The following is a 20204-nucleotide window of genomic DNA, read 5'->3' as shown; positions in this document are numbered from 1 at the left end:
TATAGGAGGAATTTTCAGTAAGAAATATTCTATCATTATACTACAAGAGCCCATTGTGCAGCTTGAAATTGGGATATTGCTGACAGTCAGGATCTTGCAAGTCTAGGAACATAGCAGCTGCTTGAGGATCATTGAGATACTCTTCTTGAATGCCATGGATCAGTAATAGATGATAAAGTACAAGCCCACTCCTTGTCATCCAATTTCCGACTTTCAAAGGCAATAATTCCATGACTCTGCTTAAGGACAGCTCCAATCTAGCATCAGCCTCAATTATAAAAGGTTGAGAGAAATCAGGACATACCAAGATAGGCGCTGAAGTTAATGCCTCCTTTAATGCTTCAAAGCTCTTGTTGGCACTATCAGACCATTGGAAATCATTCTTTTTTAGAAGATAAGTGAGAGAAGCTGCAAATTTGGCAAAATGCCTTATAAACCTTCTATAAAATGATGCTAGACCAAGGAACCCTCTCAGCTGGGTGATATTCTAAGGTATAGGCCAATCCTTTACACACTTTACCTTGCTGGGATCTGCCTTAATGCCACTACTGCTGACAATATGGCCCAAATATTCCACTTCTTTAGCCATGAAAGTGCATTTACTTGATTTGGCATAGAACTGGTGTGTCCTCAATACTTCCAATACTTGCTGGACATGCAATAAATGCTCTTCTTTCGTTTTGCTGTAGATCAGTGTATCATCAAAGAATACCAACACAAATTTATAGAGGAAAGGCTGCAATACCTTGTTCATTAGGGCCTGGAAAGTTACAGGTGCATTGGTTAGGCCAAATGCCATCACTTTGAATTGATAAAGCCCACGTTCTGTCCTAAAGGCAATAGCATAGACTCCACAAACACTTTTGGTGTGTCTGGCCATTCTTCTTGCAGAAATTAAGGACAAAATGTGCACTGGTCTGTTATTGATTGTTCCTTTTAACCTAAGGGTTTGATAGCCTTTGCAGCCCATAAAAACATCAGGAGATATGCTGTTCAACTGATTGTGTATCCCAATACACTTCATCATCATTCACAGCATCATTTCCATCAGAATTTCTGATCTCATCCTCATATCCTTCAACAACTTCAATGTTCCATTGTCTAGATCTATTTGAGCACCTTGGCAAACTATCATCCATAAGTATGGTGTCATACATGGATAACCCACCTAGATCAAAGGGAAAGGTGGTCCCCCCTTTGGAACTATGATCCTCATCATCATCAAGGCCTTCATTTACACAGTCCTAATATTCATGAAATTCAGATTCTGCTGTAGAAGTATTAGGAGATAAATCCTCATCAATCTCTAGAATCAAGCTCAAATTTGCTCCTGTTTTTGCTTTGCACACATTCCTATGTTCAGGGGTCCACTTCTCACCACAAAGGTGGCACAAATTCTTCTTCTTCCTGTCATCTTGAGATAACTGCTTAACCAACTTGTTTCTTTTATCACTCAGATCATCCTTTGGAGTGGGTTTAAAGAATGACTTTACATCTATAGCCTTGTAAGCCTTAGGTTGTCCCATGCCACTGCCATACACTGTGGGCAACCTAGAAATAGAAGAAGTTGTAGCAGGTGCAAGAAGTTTGCTTTCATCATTGGAAACCCCTTTGACCATAGGCTTAGTCCCAAAGTGACCAATACCCAAAGTCTTTTCCTTCCAATTGTATTTGGGTTATTCCCAAGACTACATCATGATGTCTCAGTGGAGAAATAAAGAAGTCTTCATGATCCACATAACTCTGTACATGAAGACAGAGCTTCCCTATCAAGGGAGTAACTGGCACAGGATTCCCACAGAACATCTGATCGGCATCCAAAGCCCTGCCCAACTCCTTACCTTGATCACTCTTTGAATATAGAAGGAAGTAATCATCCATCTTGCTGAGCCATTCCTCCAATTCCTCGCAAGAGGTAGAATCACCTTTGAACTTAGGAAGTATAATCTTGTCTTTCATATCTTTGTCTTGATGAACAAGTCCTTTTGGTTCAATAGATTTAACTGTTTGTATATATTGCTGGAATGTCATTGCTGCCCTAAGGTCTGGTGGTAGCAACTTATATTCATGGAATTTTTGACACAACTCTTCAGTTGCTGAACTATTATTATTAGGAGTCTTACCATGTGCTGAATCCTTATCCATATGAGCTATAACTCCACTAGAGTGATAGGTCCTTCGGGCAGAAGCCATAAAACCAACCAGTTCAGTTACATGTATAGGATGATGATCATCATCATATGAACCTGAGTCTCCATCAATTTGGGGATCCACATGTCTCTTCCAATCATAAATTTGGCTTCTCCTGAACTGATCAAACCTTTTATTAAAAGTGGCAAACATGTTCTGCATCCTTTGGTCAATCCTCTGATTATTGGTCTTAATCTCATTGGTTAACTCCTTGAATATCTGTAGCATTGGGTCCATACAACTCTTTATGATCTGCTCTTGGTTAAGGGATGCTTGTACTTGAGGAGTTGCTGCTAAATCCCCTTGAACATTGCCAACATGAGGATCATTGGGCTCAGAAACTACAGCCTGATCATCAACTGATTCCTTTTCTGGGATGGAATCAAAGATACCCATTGGCTGCTTACCAGCTTGACCATTAGACCTCTTGACAGGCATCTTCAATGACTTGAATCTAGAGTAAATGGACTGTCTTAAGCCCTCATCAAAACCAGTACCAAAAGCCCCAAATGCTAGTTTTGCCCTAATTTCGCACGTCAAATTTTTGAGAGAAAATTTGAAATTTCCCACTTGTTTAGGTGATCCTTATGCTAAGACTGAACTAAAGGGCCAATCAGGAGTAGAATTTCATAACATTACACCTGGATGGCTAGAAATTGCTAGAAACTTTGGCAAATAGCAATTTTGCGCTAGCTGTTGCACTGAATTTTCAAAATTCTCAGTAACAAAAAACTAGATTACTATTACACTTTGTCAGTTGCATTCATGGAGCTAGGCGACCATCTGCACTAGAGCTGACCCGAAATGGAGCTGTACATCTGAAGTTCGCAGCAGTTCCTCCATGCCAGCCAGTCAAAATAGCTCATAACTCCTCCAAATAGTCTCGGATCACCACCAGACTTATGGGGCAGCCTTATGAGATTAGGGCGAACACATCAAGCCAAGAATGTCCTAATTTGGTGCAGGAAAACGGCAGATCGTCGCTTTCTTCACTTTCTTGCGCCAGAGAGGAAAAAACCTCAATGTTGACTCAATCCTCCATCCTTTTAGGAATCTCACGCATAGAAATGATCAAGGAAGCAAGGGCTTTCCACTGATGCAAAAAGCCCCAAATTCTGAGCACTTTGAAAATCAAGGTTTCTCAGAGCCTGCCATGTGGCAGCTCACAACACAGAGCACTTCTGGCGCTGAATTTTTGCACAGAGGTAGGCCCTAGGCTCAAGAGTAGATGCTCCAAATTTCAAAGTGATTGGACAAAGAATTTCCCACAAATTCCCACGAAAAGTGCTCTGATACCAATGCAACAGGACTGCTCCTAACTGACAATAAACTCCCCTAAATTTGGTAGAATATGCAGGAAAGTTAGAGTAGTGAAGTACCTTATGTTTTCGGAAAAAGGTAGGAGAGGAAGATCATGGGCTGGATCTTCAATAGGGACTTGTGAGGGGCTGCACAAGGACAGGAGGAAGTCAATCCTTTTTAGAATTCAGCTGAGTATTGAACTCTTGTTGTATATTCTATTTCAGTAATGAAGTACAAGTCATGAATTAATTGCCAAGTACAACAAGAGCCCTTATATAGGTATGGCCTAGGGCAGTACAAAGCAATATTGCTTATGGGATTACCTCCTAGGATGCCACGTGGCAACTTATGGTATCCCCTAAAAAAAGAAGAAAACACTTACAAGCCAATAAAGGCCTTTCTACTAACTTTTAGCCTAAGTAAAAAGTAACCCTCTGTTACAAATGGATAAGAGGAAAATATAAAGGGTGGCTTATATGGCCCCCAAGTCAACCATATGGTTGACCAAATAAGTCAATTCATCGAGTTGACCTGACCTACAAGGCTCATACCAGGGCGAGCTTTCATGGTGACATACCAATACCATCCAAAGAAGCATGCTTCAGCCTTGTCTGTCTTAGATTCTAAGTCAGATTGGAGCTTCGACAATTGTGCTTCCAAGCACATCACTTCTTGCAAATCACTCTTTCAGACATTGGGGACTGCTCCACATGGTGGCACAGTGACAAGTGCCAACAATGCATCATTTCTTGTGAAAGGGATTGGCCAGATCGAGGTCACTTCAATTTCAAGTGATACAATCACACTCATGGACGTTTTGTTTGTCCCTGGTATCAAGAAGAACCTCATCTCCATCGCAGCCATATCCTTGAATGGCTTTCGGATCCTCTTTGATGGTTATCAATGTGCTGTGTATGACAACCGGTACGATGACAGCATAGTACTTACTGGGTCACTTTCTTCTGGGCTATATCATTTTGATGTTTATGACAAGCAGCCTGCTATAGAGGCAAATTTGGTGGCTGAATCTGTAATTTCATATTCCCACTTATGGCATGCGAGGTTGGGTCATATCAACTACAGAAGCTTGGTTAAAATGCATTCACAGGACACGGTGGTTGCTCTCCCACCCATGCATGCACCAGCTAAACATGTTTGTGAGGCATGCTTGTTGGGTAAAATGCACCATTTCTCATTTCCAAAAGATGGGACAGTTGGTGCATCCAGGAAGCTTCACCTTGTGCATAGTGATGTGTGCAGGCCGATGCGGACAGCATCTCTTGGGGGCTACCTTTACTTTTCTACTTTTGTGAATCACTACACCAGATTGCTTGGATATATGGCATGAAGGCCAAATCTGATGTGTTCCCATGCTTCAAACATTGGCTTTCCATGGCCGAAAATGAATCAAGGAACAAGCTTCTTACTCTACGGACTGACAGGGGGGGGGAGTACATGTACCGTGAATCTATGATTTTTTGGCAGCTCGGGGTATTATCATCAATGTACAGTGCCTTATACTCTAGAGCAGAACGGGAGGAACAATAGGCCAAAGTTGGAAATGGGCAGATGCATGCTCAAAGGGAAGTCTTTGCCAAATAAGTTTTGGTTGGATGCTGTCATGTGCTCCACCTATGTGCTCAATCGGGCACCCACAAAGGCATTGAAGACTATCACACCTTACGAGGCATGGCATGGTTGCAAACCTGAAATTTCTCATATGTGGGTGTTCGGGTCATTGACTTATGCTCATGTGCCATCTCAACTGAGGCACAAGCTTGAAGACAAAGCTGTAAAATGCATATTCATTGGATATAGCACAGAGAGCAAGGGATACAGGTTGTATCAGCCCAGCACGGGCATTGTCGTGGCCAGAAGGGATGTTGTATTCACTGAAAATGTGCCTTTACCTTGGCTGGAATGCGAAAAAAACAGCTTATTGTTGATTCCTCAGATGTCTTTGATACATAGTTGCCTCTCTTTCAGTCACCCACAAATCCAGAGCAGCCAGTGCAGAGTGTTGTGCCATACACTTCTACCAGTGCACATCGTCCTCCAATAGCTCCTACTCAGCCTGATATGCCTTGAGTTGATGATCATGCTATTGAGCAGGCAGTTGCACAGGAGAGTGCTGTCATTAAACAACAAAAATCAGTCACACTCAGGGACAGCAAACAAGCTGAGCCTTTGCCAGCCCGCACCAAAGGTGCACATAAACAAATGCATGGCAACTATTTGGCTGTAGCTTTGGTTGCTACTGCTTGCAATGAGAAACCTTTATGTCACAAGGATGCCTTTGACAGCAAGGAATGGATGGATGCCATGAAGGCTGAGCTTGAATCCATTCATGCAAACGACACTCGGGAGTTGTGTGACTTGCCAGCAGGCAAGCGTGCCATAGGCACAAAGTGGGTCTACAAGGTGAAAAGGAAAGCTGATGGCAGTGTTGACCGCCTCAAAGCCCGCTTGGTTGCACAAGGGATATGCACAGCATCACGGCATTGACTTTGAGGAGACCTTTTCTCCCACCTCACACATTACTACTATCAGGTGTGTTATTGCTATGGCATCTCATCGGCATTGGGAGGTTCATCAGCTGGACATCAAGACTGCCTTCCTTCATGGTGATCTTCGGGAAGAGGTCTCACTCAGCCACCTGGTTTTTAACAATTAGGTTCTGAAAATATGGTTTGCCGGCTTAGAAAAGCCCTCTATGGCTTGAAGCAGGCACCCCGGGCATGGTATGCAAAGATACATGCATTTTTGACAGCTTGTGGCTTTCAAAACAGCCCAACCGAGGCCACTCTTTATGTCCAAAAGAGTGCATCAGATTTTTTAACTCTGATTTTATATATGGATGACATGCTTATCACTGAGCCAGATATGGATACAATTGCAGATTTCAAGGCTGATTTACAGCAGTCTTTTGCCATGACAGATATGGGCCGGTTGCACTATTATTTGGGCATACAATTTGCAAATGTTGAGGGGGGTATAATGATGAGTCAGTCCAAGTATATTGGACAGCTCCTTGACCGCTTCCAGTTCGAGCATTGCAAGCTAGTTTCTACTCCATTGGAGCCTCGCTTTTGTTTCTCCTCCGAGGATGGAAGTCCGCCATTTGATGCATCCCTTTATCAACAGGCTGTTGGTTGCCTCATATACCTCTGTCATACCCAGTCTGATCTTCAGTATGCCATTTCCCAGCTCAGCAAGTACATGCACAAGCCTAGTACACAGCATTAGCAAGCAGTGAAGCGATACTTGAAGGCCATGCAGCATTTGGGTTTACTCTATGGTTCAGAGGCCCCCATTGTTTTGCATGCATTCATGAGGACGTTACGACACTAGGGTGTTACACAACGGCTACTGTTTTATGCTTGGAGCTTCATGCATCTCTTGGTTCAGCAAGACGTAAACCTACAGTTGCCACATCCAGGTGTGAGGCTGAGTACATAGCAGCTTTCACAGCTACTGTATAGTGTGTTTGGCTTCGCAAGTTACTTGCAGATCTTGATATCATTCTGCCTGCCTCTACTACAATCTACACCGACAGCCAGAGTGCTTTGGCGGTTGCTAGAAACCCAGTGTTTCATGCGCACACAAAGCATATTGTGGTCCATATTACTATGTTCGAGAGCGACTTCTTGGTGGAGACATCTAGTTGTCCTATGTTCCCACCGACGAGGACAACTTGGCAAATCTTTTCACGAAAGCTTTACCACAGCCCAAGTTTCACGCATTTCGACATGCCTTAACACTTGCTCCTTTTGTTTCGTGAGGGATCACTTTGTACACATCATAGGTTGCTATATCCCTCTAGGACAAATATGTGCAACCATGATGTAGTTTCTAGGTATTCCTGAGATATTTCCAGGATACTTCAGCCATACCATGGAGGGGGGTTTGTTAGCACTTAGCCCTAGTATGAACCTTGTAGGTCAGGTCAACTCTATGAGTTGACTTCTCTAGTCAACCATATGGTTGACTTGGGGGCCATATAGGCCACCCTTTGAATTTTCCTCTTATCCATTTGAGCAGTACTATGTTTTGCTCCAGCTCGTTGTTTGCTTTCCGCACTCCACTCCCGTTCCATTGCTTTCTGCAGACTGCACCCAACACTAAGTTGGTAGCGTAATGCCTTACACTCATCATCGTACTAGCTATTGCAAAGCAATCATCCAATACGTGGCGGGCGAACAAAACATGTGACGTATTAGAAAATCTGGAGGACGGCATTATGAAGGGAATGTTAGAAATCAACCTATACATAAGGTATCCCGCAACGAAAGATCGAGAGCAGCTTGGAAATTGAACACAGAAGTGTTTAACTACGGAATGCAAAATTTCTTTCCTTATGTGTACTTCACAACCATGTGTGTGTGTGTGTGTGCAAGCCAGTAAATAGATTGTGAACAAGAGAGATATAGCATAATATATATCCATCCTCAAATGGACACAATACAAAAGAGAGGCTCAAAGTCCCACCAAACCATGGTCCTCTGACCTTACCAAATGTTATAGTACTATCACCTTGGCACCTCTAGATCCCCGAGCCCGCATGGTCCTCTCTGACCTGGCTTTGTTGCTGCTCTAGTGGATACCAAGTGAGGCCCAAATTCCTCCTTTATATAGGGCTGAATGCCCCTCAAACTGGCTGACATGGTAGGGGCCAAATAGCCGACCCAATCAGTCCCCCACCACCGACTTGCTGGTCTGTGAATCAGTCCCTGGTGGGGGCACATGATTTGAGGGCTGGCTTGCCCTGCCTGGCCAGGTGACAGGCTGCCACTGGCCCAGGCCTGTCCACCAGCCCTAACCCGACCTGTTTCTGGGTCTTCTGACCTTCCAAATCTGTCCAAAACAGTGCACAACCTTACCCTGCAGATCCGTCTCTGTTCCAGGCCTATTCAAGCCTCCGGATTACCTGCAAACACCTCCATACAGCTTTCTGTACTGTCCAGTACTGCTGCTGACATCATTGCTGATGTATCACCCTGTTTCTGGCTGGATTCCCTGCACAGTCAGACCCTCTCCAATCGTGGACAGTCATGTGGCATAGTCGCGTCGTATCTGCCCTCCATGGTGGTTTCCAACTGCCAGGTACTTCTCTAGTCCTGCTGCCCACATGGCAGTCCATGTGCTGCCCATGTGGCAGCCCCATTTTTATCTGTTTTGCTGTGAGCATTTTGCGGGTCCTGCCCATGTGGCAGCCATGTCATCCTATGGTCCAGCCCCTTTGCACTCCTCATTTGGGGCTCACAGATGGGGAGGTGACCAACCCTATTCCAACAGGGAAGGGGAACGGGTGATCGCAGCAGCTCGACCCTGTGAGTAGGGTAAAAAGACAGGCAGCGTAACCAAGGGATAAACTATAGTCGAAGTGGATGTCATTGTATGTGGTGTGTGGATGGTGTTGTTACTCATATGCAATGTGTGAGGACAGTGTCGGTTATATATATATATATATATATATATATATATAGAGAGAGAGAGAGAGAGAGAGAGAGAGAGAGAGAAAATGTGTGCCAAAGATCGAAAAGGTCTATCAAACCAAAATTTGAAATACACCATGTTCGACTACACCCCATATAGGGGAACTAGATGTGTCTCATATATCTCTACGTATGTAGTGAAGGAAACTATAAAAACACTCTAGAAGATACTGCATGCCAGAATGGAGCATGTACTAAAGCCTCTAATGTCTTTCAAATAAATCAACCACCTTCATCTGTTGTCCTTTGGTCTGCACCACTATGCCACGAAGCAATTCGTTGTGCGGTGATCGGGTACACTGGTGTGGGTAACCTCATTCCAAGATTGGTTAGGAGCTGTTGAAGCTGAGTGGGCCTGGCTAGGAATCTTGGTGTCTTTAGAGCATGTCCAAGGTCTACATCTGTCATCCTCTGGCTTGCTTCGTGCATCTCATTTGGGGGTTCCATGAAGCACCTTGATGTTGCGATGCTGCAACGACTGTGCCTCAAGTGGGGTGGTGTTGGCTGGCCCAATATTTGTCCTCGGATTTTGGTGTGTATGGAGGTTTGGGCTCACGGTGGCATATAGAAGCCAGCAACTTCAAGGAGAATCTCGATCTACATCCACATCCAATTTCTTTGTATATGCCAAGGATGACTGTCATATTAGACATGAATGGCTTGCTATTGAGTCGCTGCTTGTTCAAGTCACCAATACATTCATCTATTATGCATGGCTAAAATAGTTATATGGTTGGCTATTCATCCTAGGTGCATTGAATTCCTAAAAATCTTCCTACAGCGGCGCCCATAAATCTTTTTGTATCAGAGGCTGCAAGCACTGATGCGACCAGCACTTGGCTAAGAAATCGAGCAACAAAGGATCACACACTTCTTCATAGAAAAGAAGCTAGTAGCGCATCATTGGTATGAATAATTGATGTCAAGTTACAAAAAAACCACCCATGCAAGCACAAGGAACAAGAGGGGAAGGGGGGGAAGGGGAGCATATATGAAAGGAACATACTACTTAGGAATGCATGACATCAAAAATAGTAAAAGCTTGAAGACTAAAAAAGGAAATGGGATTTGAAACTCCCTATTTTGGATTTTGATTCTATGTTCAAGGATCCTAAAACTCTATTTCTAATTCCATCCAGCTCAGTTCTCTAGGACTAAGAAAGAGAGCATGGAAAAAGCAACCGGATTTTTTGTCTTGGACATGGACATCTGGAAGCTGTAAGGAAGCAGCATGCTAGAAGAGGGAACGTGAAGAGTGAAGAGGAAGGTAGAGGGAGTGAGGAAGGGGGGAATAGATAGATAGATAGAGAGAGAGAGAGAGAGAGTTTATTAAATCTCTGAAAGACCAAAGGGTCAGTAAGACTGGAAAAACCAGATACAATGAGAAAACCTGAATGGGTCAGGCCACTAAGCGGTATAAGCTTACCATTTGTATCAAGCGCTACAGTTCTCAGAGACAATGCCAACTGAAATGCTCGAACAAGGACATTATGACTTGAATTCTGCATTCCATTTCAAAAAAAATGAGAGTAAACATTCTAAGCAGTTAACTTTAAGCATATAAAGGTTAATACATGAAGATACATTTACTGTACTGGACAATTCTAAGTTGATTTTCTTGCATGACAATTGTCTGGATGCTTTTCTCCAGGATAGACATTCCAGAAATTTATACTTAGCATTATTAACAACCAAGCATTATGTAGGAGGCATGTTGTACCCATTTACATCGTCTAGTCCATTTCCTCCACGATTACTATGCAATATCATGTTGACATGTTCTAACAATATGTTTGCAGCAGATTGACATAAGGTATTTTCCATACAATAGGTCAACAATCCAATGAAATTTGTGACAAAGCATAGCGAACAGGTACATTTTCCATTATGTCAAGGGGTTTCACATAGGCTGAAACATTTAACAATTTGGTATCTTTCACCTAGTGATCAAAAGGCTATGAACAGTGTCAATAGCAGCATCTCCCATATAGAATCAAATCACTGTGCTTGTACAATCTAATCCATTGTGCTTGGTTATGAACAGTGTCAATAACAGCACCTCCCATATAGAATCTAATCCACTGTGCTTGGTTGAGGGAGAATATTTACCCGAACTGTACCGCTATACCTGTCACTTAACGTCGTTACAAGACAGGTTCTGCTTGGAAGACCCTGCTATCACTTTTTCTTGAAAGATTGTCTGATATGTTTTAATGAAGTGGCAAAAGACTAGCTCACCACTTGGACACAAACCATGTTCAAAAGCCTACAATTGAGCTAGCATGCCACCTGAACAATTTTAACGTCATCACAATGATCTGAATAGGACTGACCCAATCCCTTCAATGCCAAATTGAGTGAATTTTGGATTTTGGCTGCCAATGCCAAAGGGGGCTAAGAAGAATGATTCAACTACGATGTATGAGATACATCTAGCTGAAACTAGATCCGAACTCCCAACCCCTATACAGTGCTGGTTGTTATATCATGCATCTTTAGTCCACGTACTTGGCCCATACACAGACATGGACAATGACCCATTTAGAGCTAGAGAGGGACGTCACCCAAACAGGGTGACAATGTGATCCTAGGTGACATGAATGCTTGCACTCGGACACACCACATGCATGTTAAGTCAAACGCCTCATACCCCTAGGTGAGGTAGGAAATCAGGATGACGTATTTAACATAGGTTGGGACTGCATCTTAAAGGATGCAGCACACAACCACGACCACCATGGAAAATGCCTTGGATGTGTGGAAACATTAGACTCCTGACTCTAAATGGCATGCGTAAATGGACAAACGCAAGAGCATTCACATGCCACACCCCCACCAGAAAAAGTGTCATTGACTATGCCAGCACTCCATCTACACTTCTCATGAACCCCACCAGACGGCCACCACTTGAAGTGGCAGCCCAACCCACACGCCCCCGTCTAGACTTCAAACAAGTGGTAGCTTACAAGGACAAAGTTGAGGAGTCACTACTTGGGATATACAGCAATACATTTTTCCTACTAGAGAGCTGTGGAGTTTTCCATAAGATCCTTCATGAGGCTGCATACATATGCTTGCCACTCTCACGCGGGACTAATAGGCTGCACTATGTGTAACATGCAACGGTAATCTGATCGTGTAATTCACAGCAAGACCTTCTTTAAACCTTTAGCGAGAAATTAGTGTTGTACACCATAGAGAGAGAAAGGAGATGAGGGTAGAGAGAGAGTAGAGTCGACAACCGATTGGGTCCCTGTACCCATTGAGGGCCCCCTCCCCCAATCGGGCGAGAATTTGCTTTATACTTGGAGAACTGAGAAATACAAAGAACACTCTTCGAGAGAGCACGGATAACACGCTTCTGAAGAGCTCACTGTGCACACGTAGAGCAGACCCAAAGACCTGAGAAGCAATGCCGACCACTACCGATACCTTGATGCTGTCCACACTGACAATGTAGGACGCTTCTACAAGGCAAGGGAGAGGCTTGTGCTGTCCACTGGAATGCAGGGTTACTGCGTGAGTGAGAGAGTGAAAGCTAGGAGTGATAGATCCTATAAGAGAACTGAAAGATGACTGAAATATAGAGTTGAGAATGAGCTGTGTAAAATTGTAAGAGATAACTGAAAAGAGCTGCTGAAACAAACCCCAAACCTTACTGCGTTTATTGTCCCGACTCCCCGTCTGATGCACTCCGTGAACACCTTCCCAGAGGGCTGAACTGATGCCAAAGGCTGAGGCTGCTCAGAGGGCCACTGCTGGGCAATGTCAGGCTGTTCAGAGGGGGCTAGAGAGGAGCTGTAGGAGGCTGAAGGCAGGAGGTAACTGAATGAGGAAAGAGGGTCTGGAGGCCCCCTATTTATAGGGCTTTTGGGGCTGGTTGGCTGGTCCCTTGGCCCCATAAATGCCGCCGTAGGCCCCCATAAATGCCAGCCGTAGGCCCCATAAATGCCAGCCCAAGGCCCCATAAAGGCAGCCCTAGGCCCCATAAATGGCAGCATAGGGGTATAAAGGCAGCCCTTCCCATGCCATTCTCTTCACTTGTTCCAGCCCTGAGGGGGCCCCAGAAGGGCTCCTATCCTAGGCTGGATCTAAAACTATCCCTAAACCTAAGACGGAAACACTACCCTACGGTTCTACAATGGGTGATAGTGAACAAGGACTGATATTCTGAGTTGACCTAAGGCTGAGAGACTAACTTACGTAGCTTGTGCCTGACTTCCCTAGACAAGGGGTCACAACATATGACAAAATCTCCTATTAGGGAACTATTACGCACTTGTCGATGTAGGTAGTGTGTCACTTTACACCCAAGTGTAGGGGTGCATGTGACATTCCCTCCTTAACTTGGCAGTCTGTTCATTGCTTCCAAGTAGTCCGCCAATGTCTGTGGAAACTCCTAGAAAAAATCTTCGTCCAACCACACTTCATGGGCGCCTCCATCACGGAATTGAATTTATGAAGAAGGATCTGTTCTGGTTGCAAAACTTCAGCTTCATCAAGAACTTCAAGTTGTTGCTCGTCTGAAATCTCTAAAAGAAGAGGTCCAAAATATGGCTTTAACCAAGCTACATGAAATACATTGTGCATAGTCCAACTGTTTGGAAGGCGTAACTTCATTGTGACATCGTTGATCTTTTGAATAATAGGGAATGGTCCGAAGCCCCTGAAGGACAGCTTAGGGCCTCGCTTGCCCACGTGCTTCAATCTTTGCTTGATAATGCGTAAATTCACCCATTGCCCCTCTTTACTGGACATCTCATCTGGATTTGTTAGCCTGGCACGTATACGATGCTTGAGCTTTGGTGATGCGGCTTTTCACGGACTCCGTCATCTTTGCCATGGATTCGATGGTTTTGTGTCTTCGAGAGATGGAGACACCATCCGGGTGAGGAGTGATGTAAACCGCCGTCCAAACGCCGCTTCAGAAGGTGTGCGACCAATACTTGAAGAATAGGTATCGTTCAGAATGGTCTGCACAAGTGGAAAAAACTCCTCCCACTTTCCCTGAGCATAATGACAATATGCTTTCAAAATATCAAACGCCATACCATTATACTTTTCCGTCTCGCCGTTTAATTGCAGATGGAAAGGGCTGGACATCTGCAGCTTAGTACCAAAATTATCATTAGACAAACTTAGAGTCCCTGTCGGATGTGATGGTCTTTGGCAACCCTCCAATGGGATACCAATACTTAATAAACAAACAAGCTACATCTTCAGCGCTGGCCGTTTGTTTGCAAGGAATAAGCATACAATATTTACTAAAGCGACAAACAATAGTAAGACATTAAGTATTACGTGTACCTGCGGATGCTAGAAGTGGACTCACGAAATCCATACCTATGTCCTAAAAAGGACCGTCGCGGATTGGCAATGGCATAAGTAAGCCTGCCGCTTTCTTGTGGGAAGCCTTGACCTTTTGGCATATTTGACAATTTTGAACATAGCCGTGTATGTCCTTCCGCATCTTTGGTCAATAGAAATAGCGTTCTAACTTCTCCAAAGTCTCGTTGATACCTCTGTGACCACCGGTAAGGGTGTCATGGGCATCAAGAAGAAGGAACTGCCATTTTTCTTTGAGTACACATAATCTTTTCTTGTAGAAAAGCCAACCGTCCTCTAATGAGTAATGGCCTGCTGGAGCAAGCGTCGTGGCTAACTGGAACTACGTGCCAAATTCTGATGGCTCCGCGTACTGTGTCTTCATGCTATTAAGATACTTTCCTTTGATTTTGAGCACAGTGGCTTGCTCAATGGTCTGGATGGAACCTTTCCGACTGAGAGCGTCTGCAACAGGGTTGTTTTTGTTGGGAACGTACTCGATCATCCCCCGAAACTGCTGGAATATTTGGCTCCACCGTTGTTACCGATCGCTCCATTGCACACTAGGCATTGTCTGAAGCCACTTAAGGGCTTGGTGATCTATCTTAACCAAATGTTTTAATGCTTGGATGACACCGAGGAGCTCTCTATCATAAACTGAATAGTTCTTTTCGGCATCGTTAAGCTTTCTGCTGTAATATGCCACGAGCCTTTCTTCTTGCTGTAAAATTACCTCAATGGCAACATTGCTAGCGTTTGTGATTACCAGAAATAGATCATCCCAAGAGGCAATCTTCATAACTGGTGCTGTCGTGGCCAGCCGTTGCAAGTCATGAAAGGCCTGCAAAGCTTTGCTTGTGACTTGAACTTTTTGTCTGCGTGTCTTTACCCCCTTGAGTAAATCTATAAGATAGGAACTTACTTGGAGGTGTCGAGTCCGGAAGTAGATCAATGCGATGGTCTTCCGGTCGGTTGGGAGGAAGCTAGGGTGGCAGATCATCCCGAAGCATGATGTCTTGGAACTCTTGGAGTAGATCCACCATTGCTTGCCCCATTGGAGGAGCAGCTTGGACTGCACTAAATTGGCACTGGACGTAGACAAGCACACACATGGCACCCTTGCGGATGGCACGGCTTGCTTGAATATGCGAGATTAACGGAATCCCTAGTATGCTCTGATCGTCGCATATCACAGTGGGCTCAGGTAAACCTTTCACAATAGTGAAGGTGTCCTGCCGCCAATTAGGCATCAGTACATGCTCACGGAACCACTGAATCCCGAGGATCATGTTGCACCCCATCAAAGGAGTCAAAATAAAATCCCACGTAAACATGGCCTTCTGAGCTGAAAAAGCGAAATGGATGGCCTTATGCGTGATGTGTGTGCGCAAGCCGGGCGAAGTTTCGAATAGTATAACGGATGTTGGTGTCCAATCCTCGAATGAATTGCTTCATCTTGGCACTCTCCGTCACGCCCAACTGCTGCGCCAGCGCGATGACCTTGTTACTCTACGTCAACACAGGCAAATCATTCTGGGAGAGACGAGAAAACTCATCCTCCAAGTTAAGCATATATTGGGGTGGGAGAAATGGGCTTTGAGGTCGGCCACAAACGTTGCTTAAACGAAATTCGTCTTAAACGTTGTTGGGTCACTATGCTTACTAGCCCAATGTTGCCACAAACTGACCGCCTCACCTATAAAATGAGGAGCTGCGAGGTGGACTTTATCTTGCTCATCTTGAATCCGCGCTAATGAAAAATGAGCTACAAACTGATTAATATATTGCAAAATTGCGGAATGGTCACACTTACCATCATACTTAACAAAATTGGGAGTGGACCGAGTGAGTGGTGTTACCTTTGTCGATGACCAAGTTGTGGCGGTGACGGCTGCTGCGCTCAAACTTGCCTGCATAGCAGCTAACATCTGTTTGTGCTAGAGAAGCATCTCCTCTCGGTCTAGCTTTTGTTGCCTCTCTGCCTGGGCGAGCTCTGCGCATCGCAGTGCCTCCTTATTTTTACGTTCCTCACGCATCAACAAGAGCAGTTTTTTGAAATCTGTGGTTCCTCTTTCTTCCAGTGGCTTTTCTGCTTCTTTTTCCTCCAGGCGTTGTTTTGTCTGGTCTAGCTGTCTTCTCTTTTCTTCCGGCTGGGATGAATGTTCTTTGAGTTGCTACAGGGGGATCCGATTCTACTCTAGAAGGTTAGCCATCACTTCTTAAGCACTTGACGGAAGAGTACCTTGTTGGTAGTCTTCTCCTCTTTAAAGTCTTCAAGGTTGAAATCTTTTCCTGACCCTTCCATGGCGCTTGATTGTGTCCTTTCCGGATCTCAACACAACCACACACTTGCAGTAGTCAAGCTGGATACAGACCGAAGCTCTAATACCAATGTGACATGCAACAGTAATCTGATCTTGTAATTCACGGCAAAACCTTCTTTAAACCTTTAGCGAGGAATTAGCATTGTACACCATAGAGAGAGAAAGGAGATGAGGGTAGAAAGCAAGAAAGAAAGAAAAATATATTAACATCCACGGGAGACCTCGCGAACCTATGGGACAAAGTGCACAGAAAAGCGAACTCATACAAGCCTCAGTGGGCTAAAGCAAAGGGTACGCTAGGACCCTTGCTGAGTACTAGTCTATGCTAACAGAATCATAATCATAATCATAATCATAATCATATCAATCAATCTATCCAGACGGTACACTGATGGCTCTCTAGTGGGCTGCGAAAATGTCTCGTATCTGCGTCTATCGAGTTGTCTCGCGCTGCGATGGAGAGCGCGGTGTCCTCGCTCTATGGACTCTCTAGGCTATGTCTAGAGTGGCCCCTCGTCTCTGTCGGTCTCCCCTAAGGAAAGCTGTCCATCTGGATATCGTGCCTGGCAAGCCATGTAGATATGCGTGCATACCATGTGTCTACCCCACTCTCTGCGAGTCGTCTGGATGACTCTAGGACCAACCTTGGAAGTCTCCAATGGGGTAAGTTCCAGACTCTGTGCATGAAAGTCACTGTCTAAAAGATGGCACCAACCTGCAGAGGTGTCATGGCGAACTCTGCCTGTACTATCTCATGTGGAACTAAGGGCTTACATCGGATCATCCTGGATCCCATCGTCACCTATAGCCGCTCAAAGCTCCTCCAATCTGTCATTGGAAGATCGCACCCCCAGAAAGGTGCTACATACATGAAAGTCGGCCACACTAGTTAGAGAGTAGAGTTGACAACCGATTGGGTCCATGTACCCACTCAAGGCCCCCTCCCCTAGTCGGGGGAGAATTTGTTGTATACTTGGAGAACTAAGAAATACAAAGGCCACTCTTCGAGAGAGCACAGAAAACGCGCTTCTGAAGAGCTCACTGTGCACACGTAGAGCAGACCCAAAGACCTGAGAGGCAACGCCGACCACTACCGAGACCTTGATGCTGTCCACACTAACGATGTAGGACGCTTCTGCAAGGCAAGGGAGAGGCTTGTGCTGTCCACCGGAATGCAGGGTTACGGCGTGAGTGAGAGCTAGGAGTGATAGATCCTATAAGAGAGCTGAGAGATGACTGAGATATAGAGCTGAGAATGAGCTGTGTAAAATTGTAAGCGATAACTGAAAAGAGCTGCTGAAACAGAACCCAAACCTTACTCCGTTCGTTGTCCCGACTCCCCGTCTGATGCACTGCATGAACACCTTCCCAGAGGGCTGAACTGATGCCAAAGGCTGAGGCTGGTCAGAGGGCCACTGCTGGGGAGTGTCAGGCTGTTCAGAAGGGGCTGGAGAGGAGCTGTAGGAGGCTGAAGGCAGGAGGGAACTGAATAGGGCCTAGATGCCCCCTATTTATAGGGCTTTTGGGGCTGGTTGGCTGGTCCCTTGGCCCCATAAATGCCAGCCCTAGGCCCCATAAATGCCAGCCCAAGGCCCCATAAAGGCAGCCCTAGGCCCCATAAATGGCAGCCTAGGGAGGGGTGCAGGGTAGCCTATAAAGGCAGCCCTTCCCCTGCCATTCTCTTCACTTGTTCCAGCAGGTTGGGGCCTCTGCTCTCTATAAAGGCTACTGCAGAGCCCCATATGAGGGCTGTAGGGCCTGCCACCTAGCCAGATTGCCCCTCTCGTAGGGCCGACACCTGCTGCCCTAACATGGGCCTCCAAGAGAGCCTGCCAAGGTTGGAACAGCAGTACCAAAGGGTGGCCATACAAGCCCCCTACACAGGCCTGACCAAGGCGTCTCAAGAGGACCTGCCACAGTGGCCTATCCTACACTACCCTCACAAGGGGTGGGCATACCCACAACACAGGCCCTCACTCATCTACCCTAACCTCACATTGGGCGGGCACACCACAAGCAAGGCCCTCTCTCTCTAGGTGACATCAGGAGATGTTGACCTCTAACATGCTTTTCTCAGGGAGTGGAGTGGCTCCCCGTTTTTCTTGGACTCCACCGTAGGGCTGAGGTGGCGCTTTCGACCTCAACCACGATGCTTTTCTAGCTCTCTCTGATGAGAAGATTATTTGCCCACTTAGGGTATTTTGCTTCTCATGCTTTGAATGATATTTCTAACATGAGCTTTGCTGTAAGAGTACTTTTCTACTTAATATAAGCCATTCCAATGAAAAAATAAATAAATAAGGTATGCGGCTTACCAAGATACATGCCCATCCCCTTAGCCTTGGTTTTTAGAAGAGAGTACGCTTTAAGTCTGCAAGCGTAATGCAAATCTGCTGATTTTAATACTCTATGTTGATGATATACTCTTTCTACTCAGCATATTGCAGCTTTTAGACATCATCTAAAATGACAGATTGGGGCCAGCTTCATTATTATCTTGGCATTTCGTTTGCTCATATGGAGGGGGGCATTATGATGACTCAGTCCAAGTACATTGGACAGCTCCTGCACAGCTTTCAATTTGAGGACTACAACCAATTTCCACTCCCTTGGGACCTGGTTTCTATTTCTCTTCAAACGATGCAAGCAAGCCTTTTAATGCCACTCTTTATCAGCACACGGTTGGATGCTTCATCTATTTGTGTCGCATACAATCCGATAATCAGTATGTTATCTCAGATGATCAAATTCATACATAGTCCCAGGCAGTGAAACGTGTCTTTTGAAACTTCAAAAGCACTCAAACCTTGGGATTTCTCTACAGCCCTGTTTCTCGCCTTATCCTGCATGCTTTTACACATGGTGACTCGGCAGGATATTATGACACTAGTGTGTCACATAGTGGCAACTGTTTTATGCTCAGCCCTTCATGTATCTCATGGTTCAGCAAAAGCCAGCCTACAGTTGCTACTTCTAGGCGTGAAGATAAGTACAAGGCAGATTTTACAGCTATTGTGGAATGTATCTGGCTCCGGGAACTACTTGTGACTCTTGAGGTTGGTCAGACATCTCCTACCATTATCTACACTAACAATCAGAGTGCTTTTACAATTGCATGAAATCCACAGTTTCATGCTTGGAGTAAGCGCATTGAGGTTCATTATCGTTATGTTAGAGAAAGATTGTCAGCAAGAGATTTTCATTTGTCGTATGTTCCAACACAAGACCACTTAGCAGATATCTTCAGTAATGCTAGCAGATATCTTCAGTAAAGCATTACTATGACCCAAGCTTGAAGCTTTTCGACAAGCTTTACACTTGTTTCCCTTTGAAACTTGACAATGTCACCCCTGTACTGCCATGGGTTGCTATGGCTGGGCATGGCTACTGTGTGGTTGGAGGATCAGGGATTCCATAAAAATGTTACATATGCTAGGTACATGTAAGACCTTTCCAGTGTAATCAGCCATACCATAGAGGGAGGTTTTGTAGGATCATTATGCACTCGTGTGGCCTTGTAGGCTACTTAGTACAAAAATAGGACAGTTAGTATTGCTCGTCTCTGTAT

General features: G+C 44.9%; 1 protein-coding gene across 1 annotated transcript in view; it reads right to left on the bottom strand.

Moving 5' to 3' along the window:
• Positions 1–20204, bottom strand: part of LOC147885297 (protein SEMI-ROLLED LEAF 2-like) — a 76601-nt gene that overhangs the window by 22867 nt on the left and 33530 nt on the right. The window contains exon 14 of the mRNA XM_087396962.1: positions 10414–10489. Within this exon, the coding sequence (XP_087253088.1) occupies positions 10414–10489 (76 nt within the window). The remainder of the gene's footprint in view (positions 1–10413; positions 10490–20204) is intronic.

The sequence above is a fragment of the Dipteris shenzhenensis genome, chromosome 25 (genome assembly GCF_047967505.1).
Source record: "Dipteris shenzhenensis isolate YYH24624 ecotype China chromosome 25, Dip_SZ_1.0, whole genome shotgun sequence".
NCBI classification, from domain to species: Eukaryota; Viridiplantae; Streptophyta; class Polypodiopsida; order Gleicheniales; family Dipteridaceae; genus Dipteris; species Dipteris shenzhenensis.
Note: the sequence above shows the minus strand (reverse complement) of the source record. Positions and strands in the feature narration are given on the sequence as shown.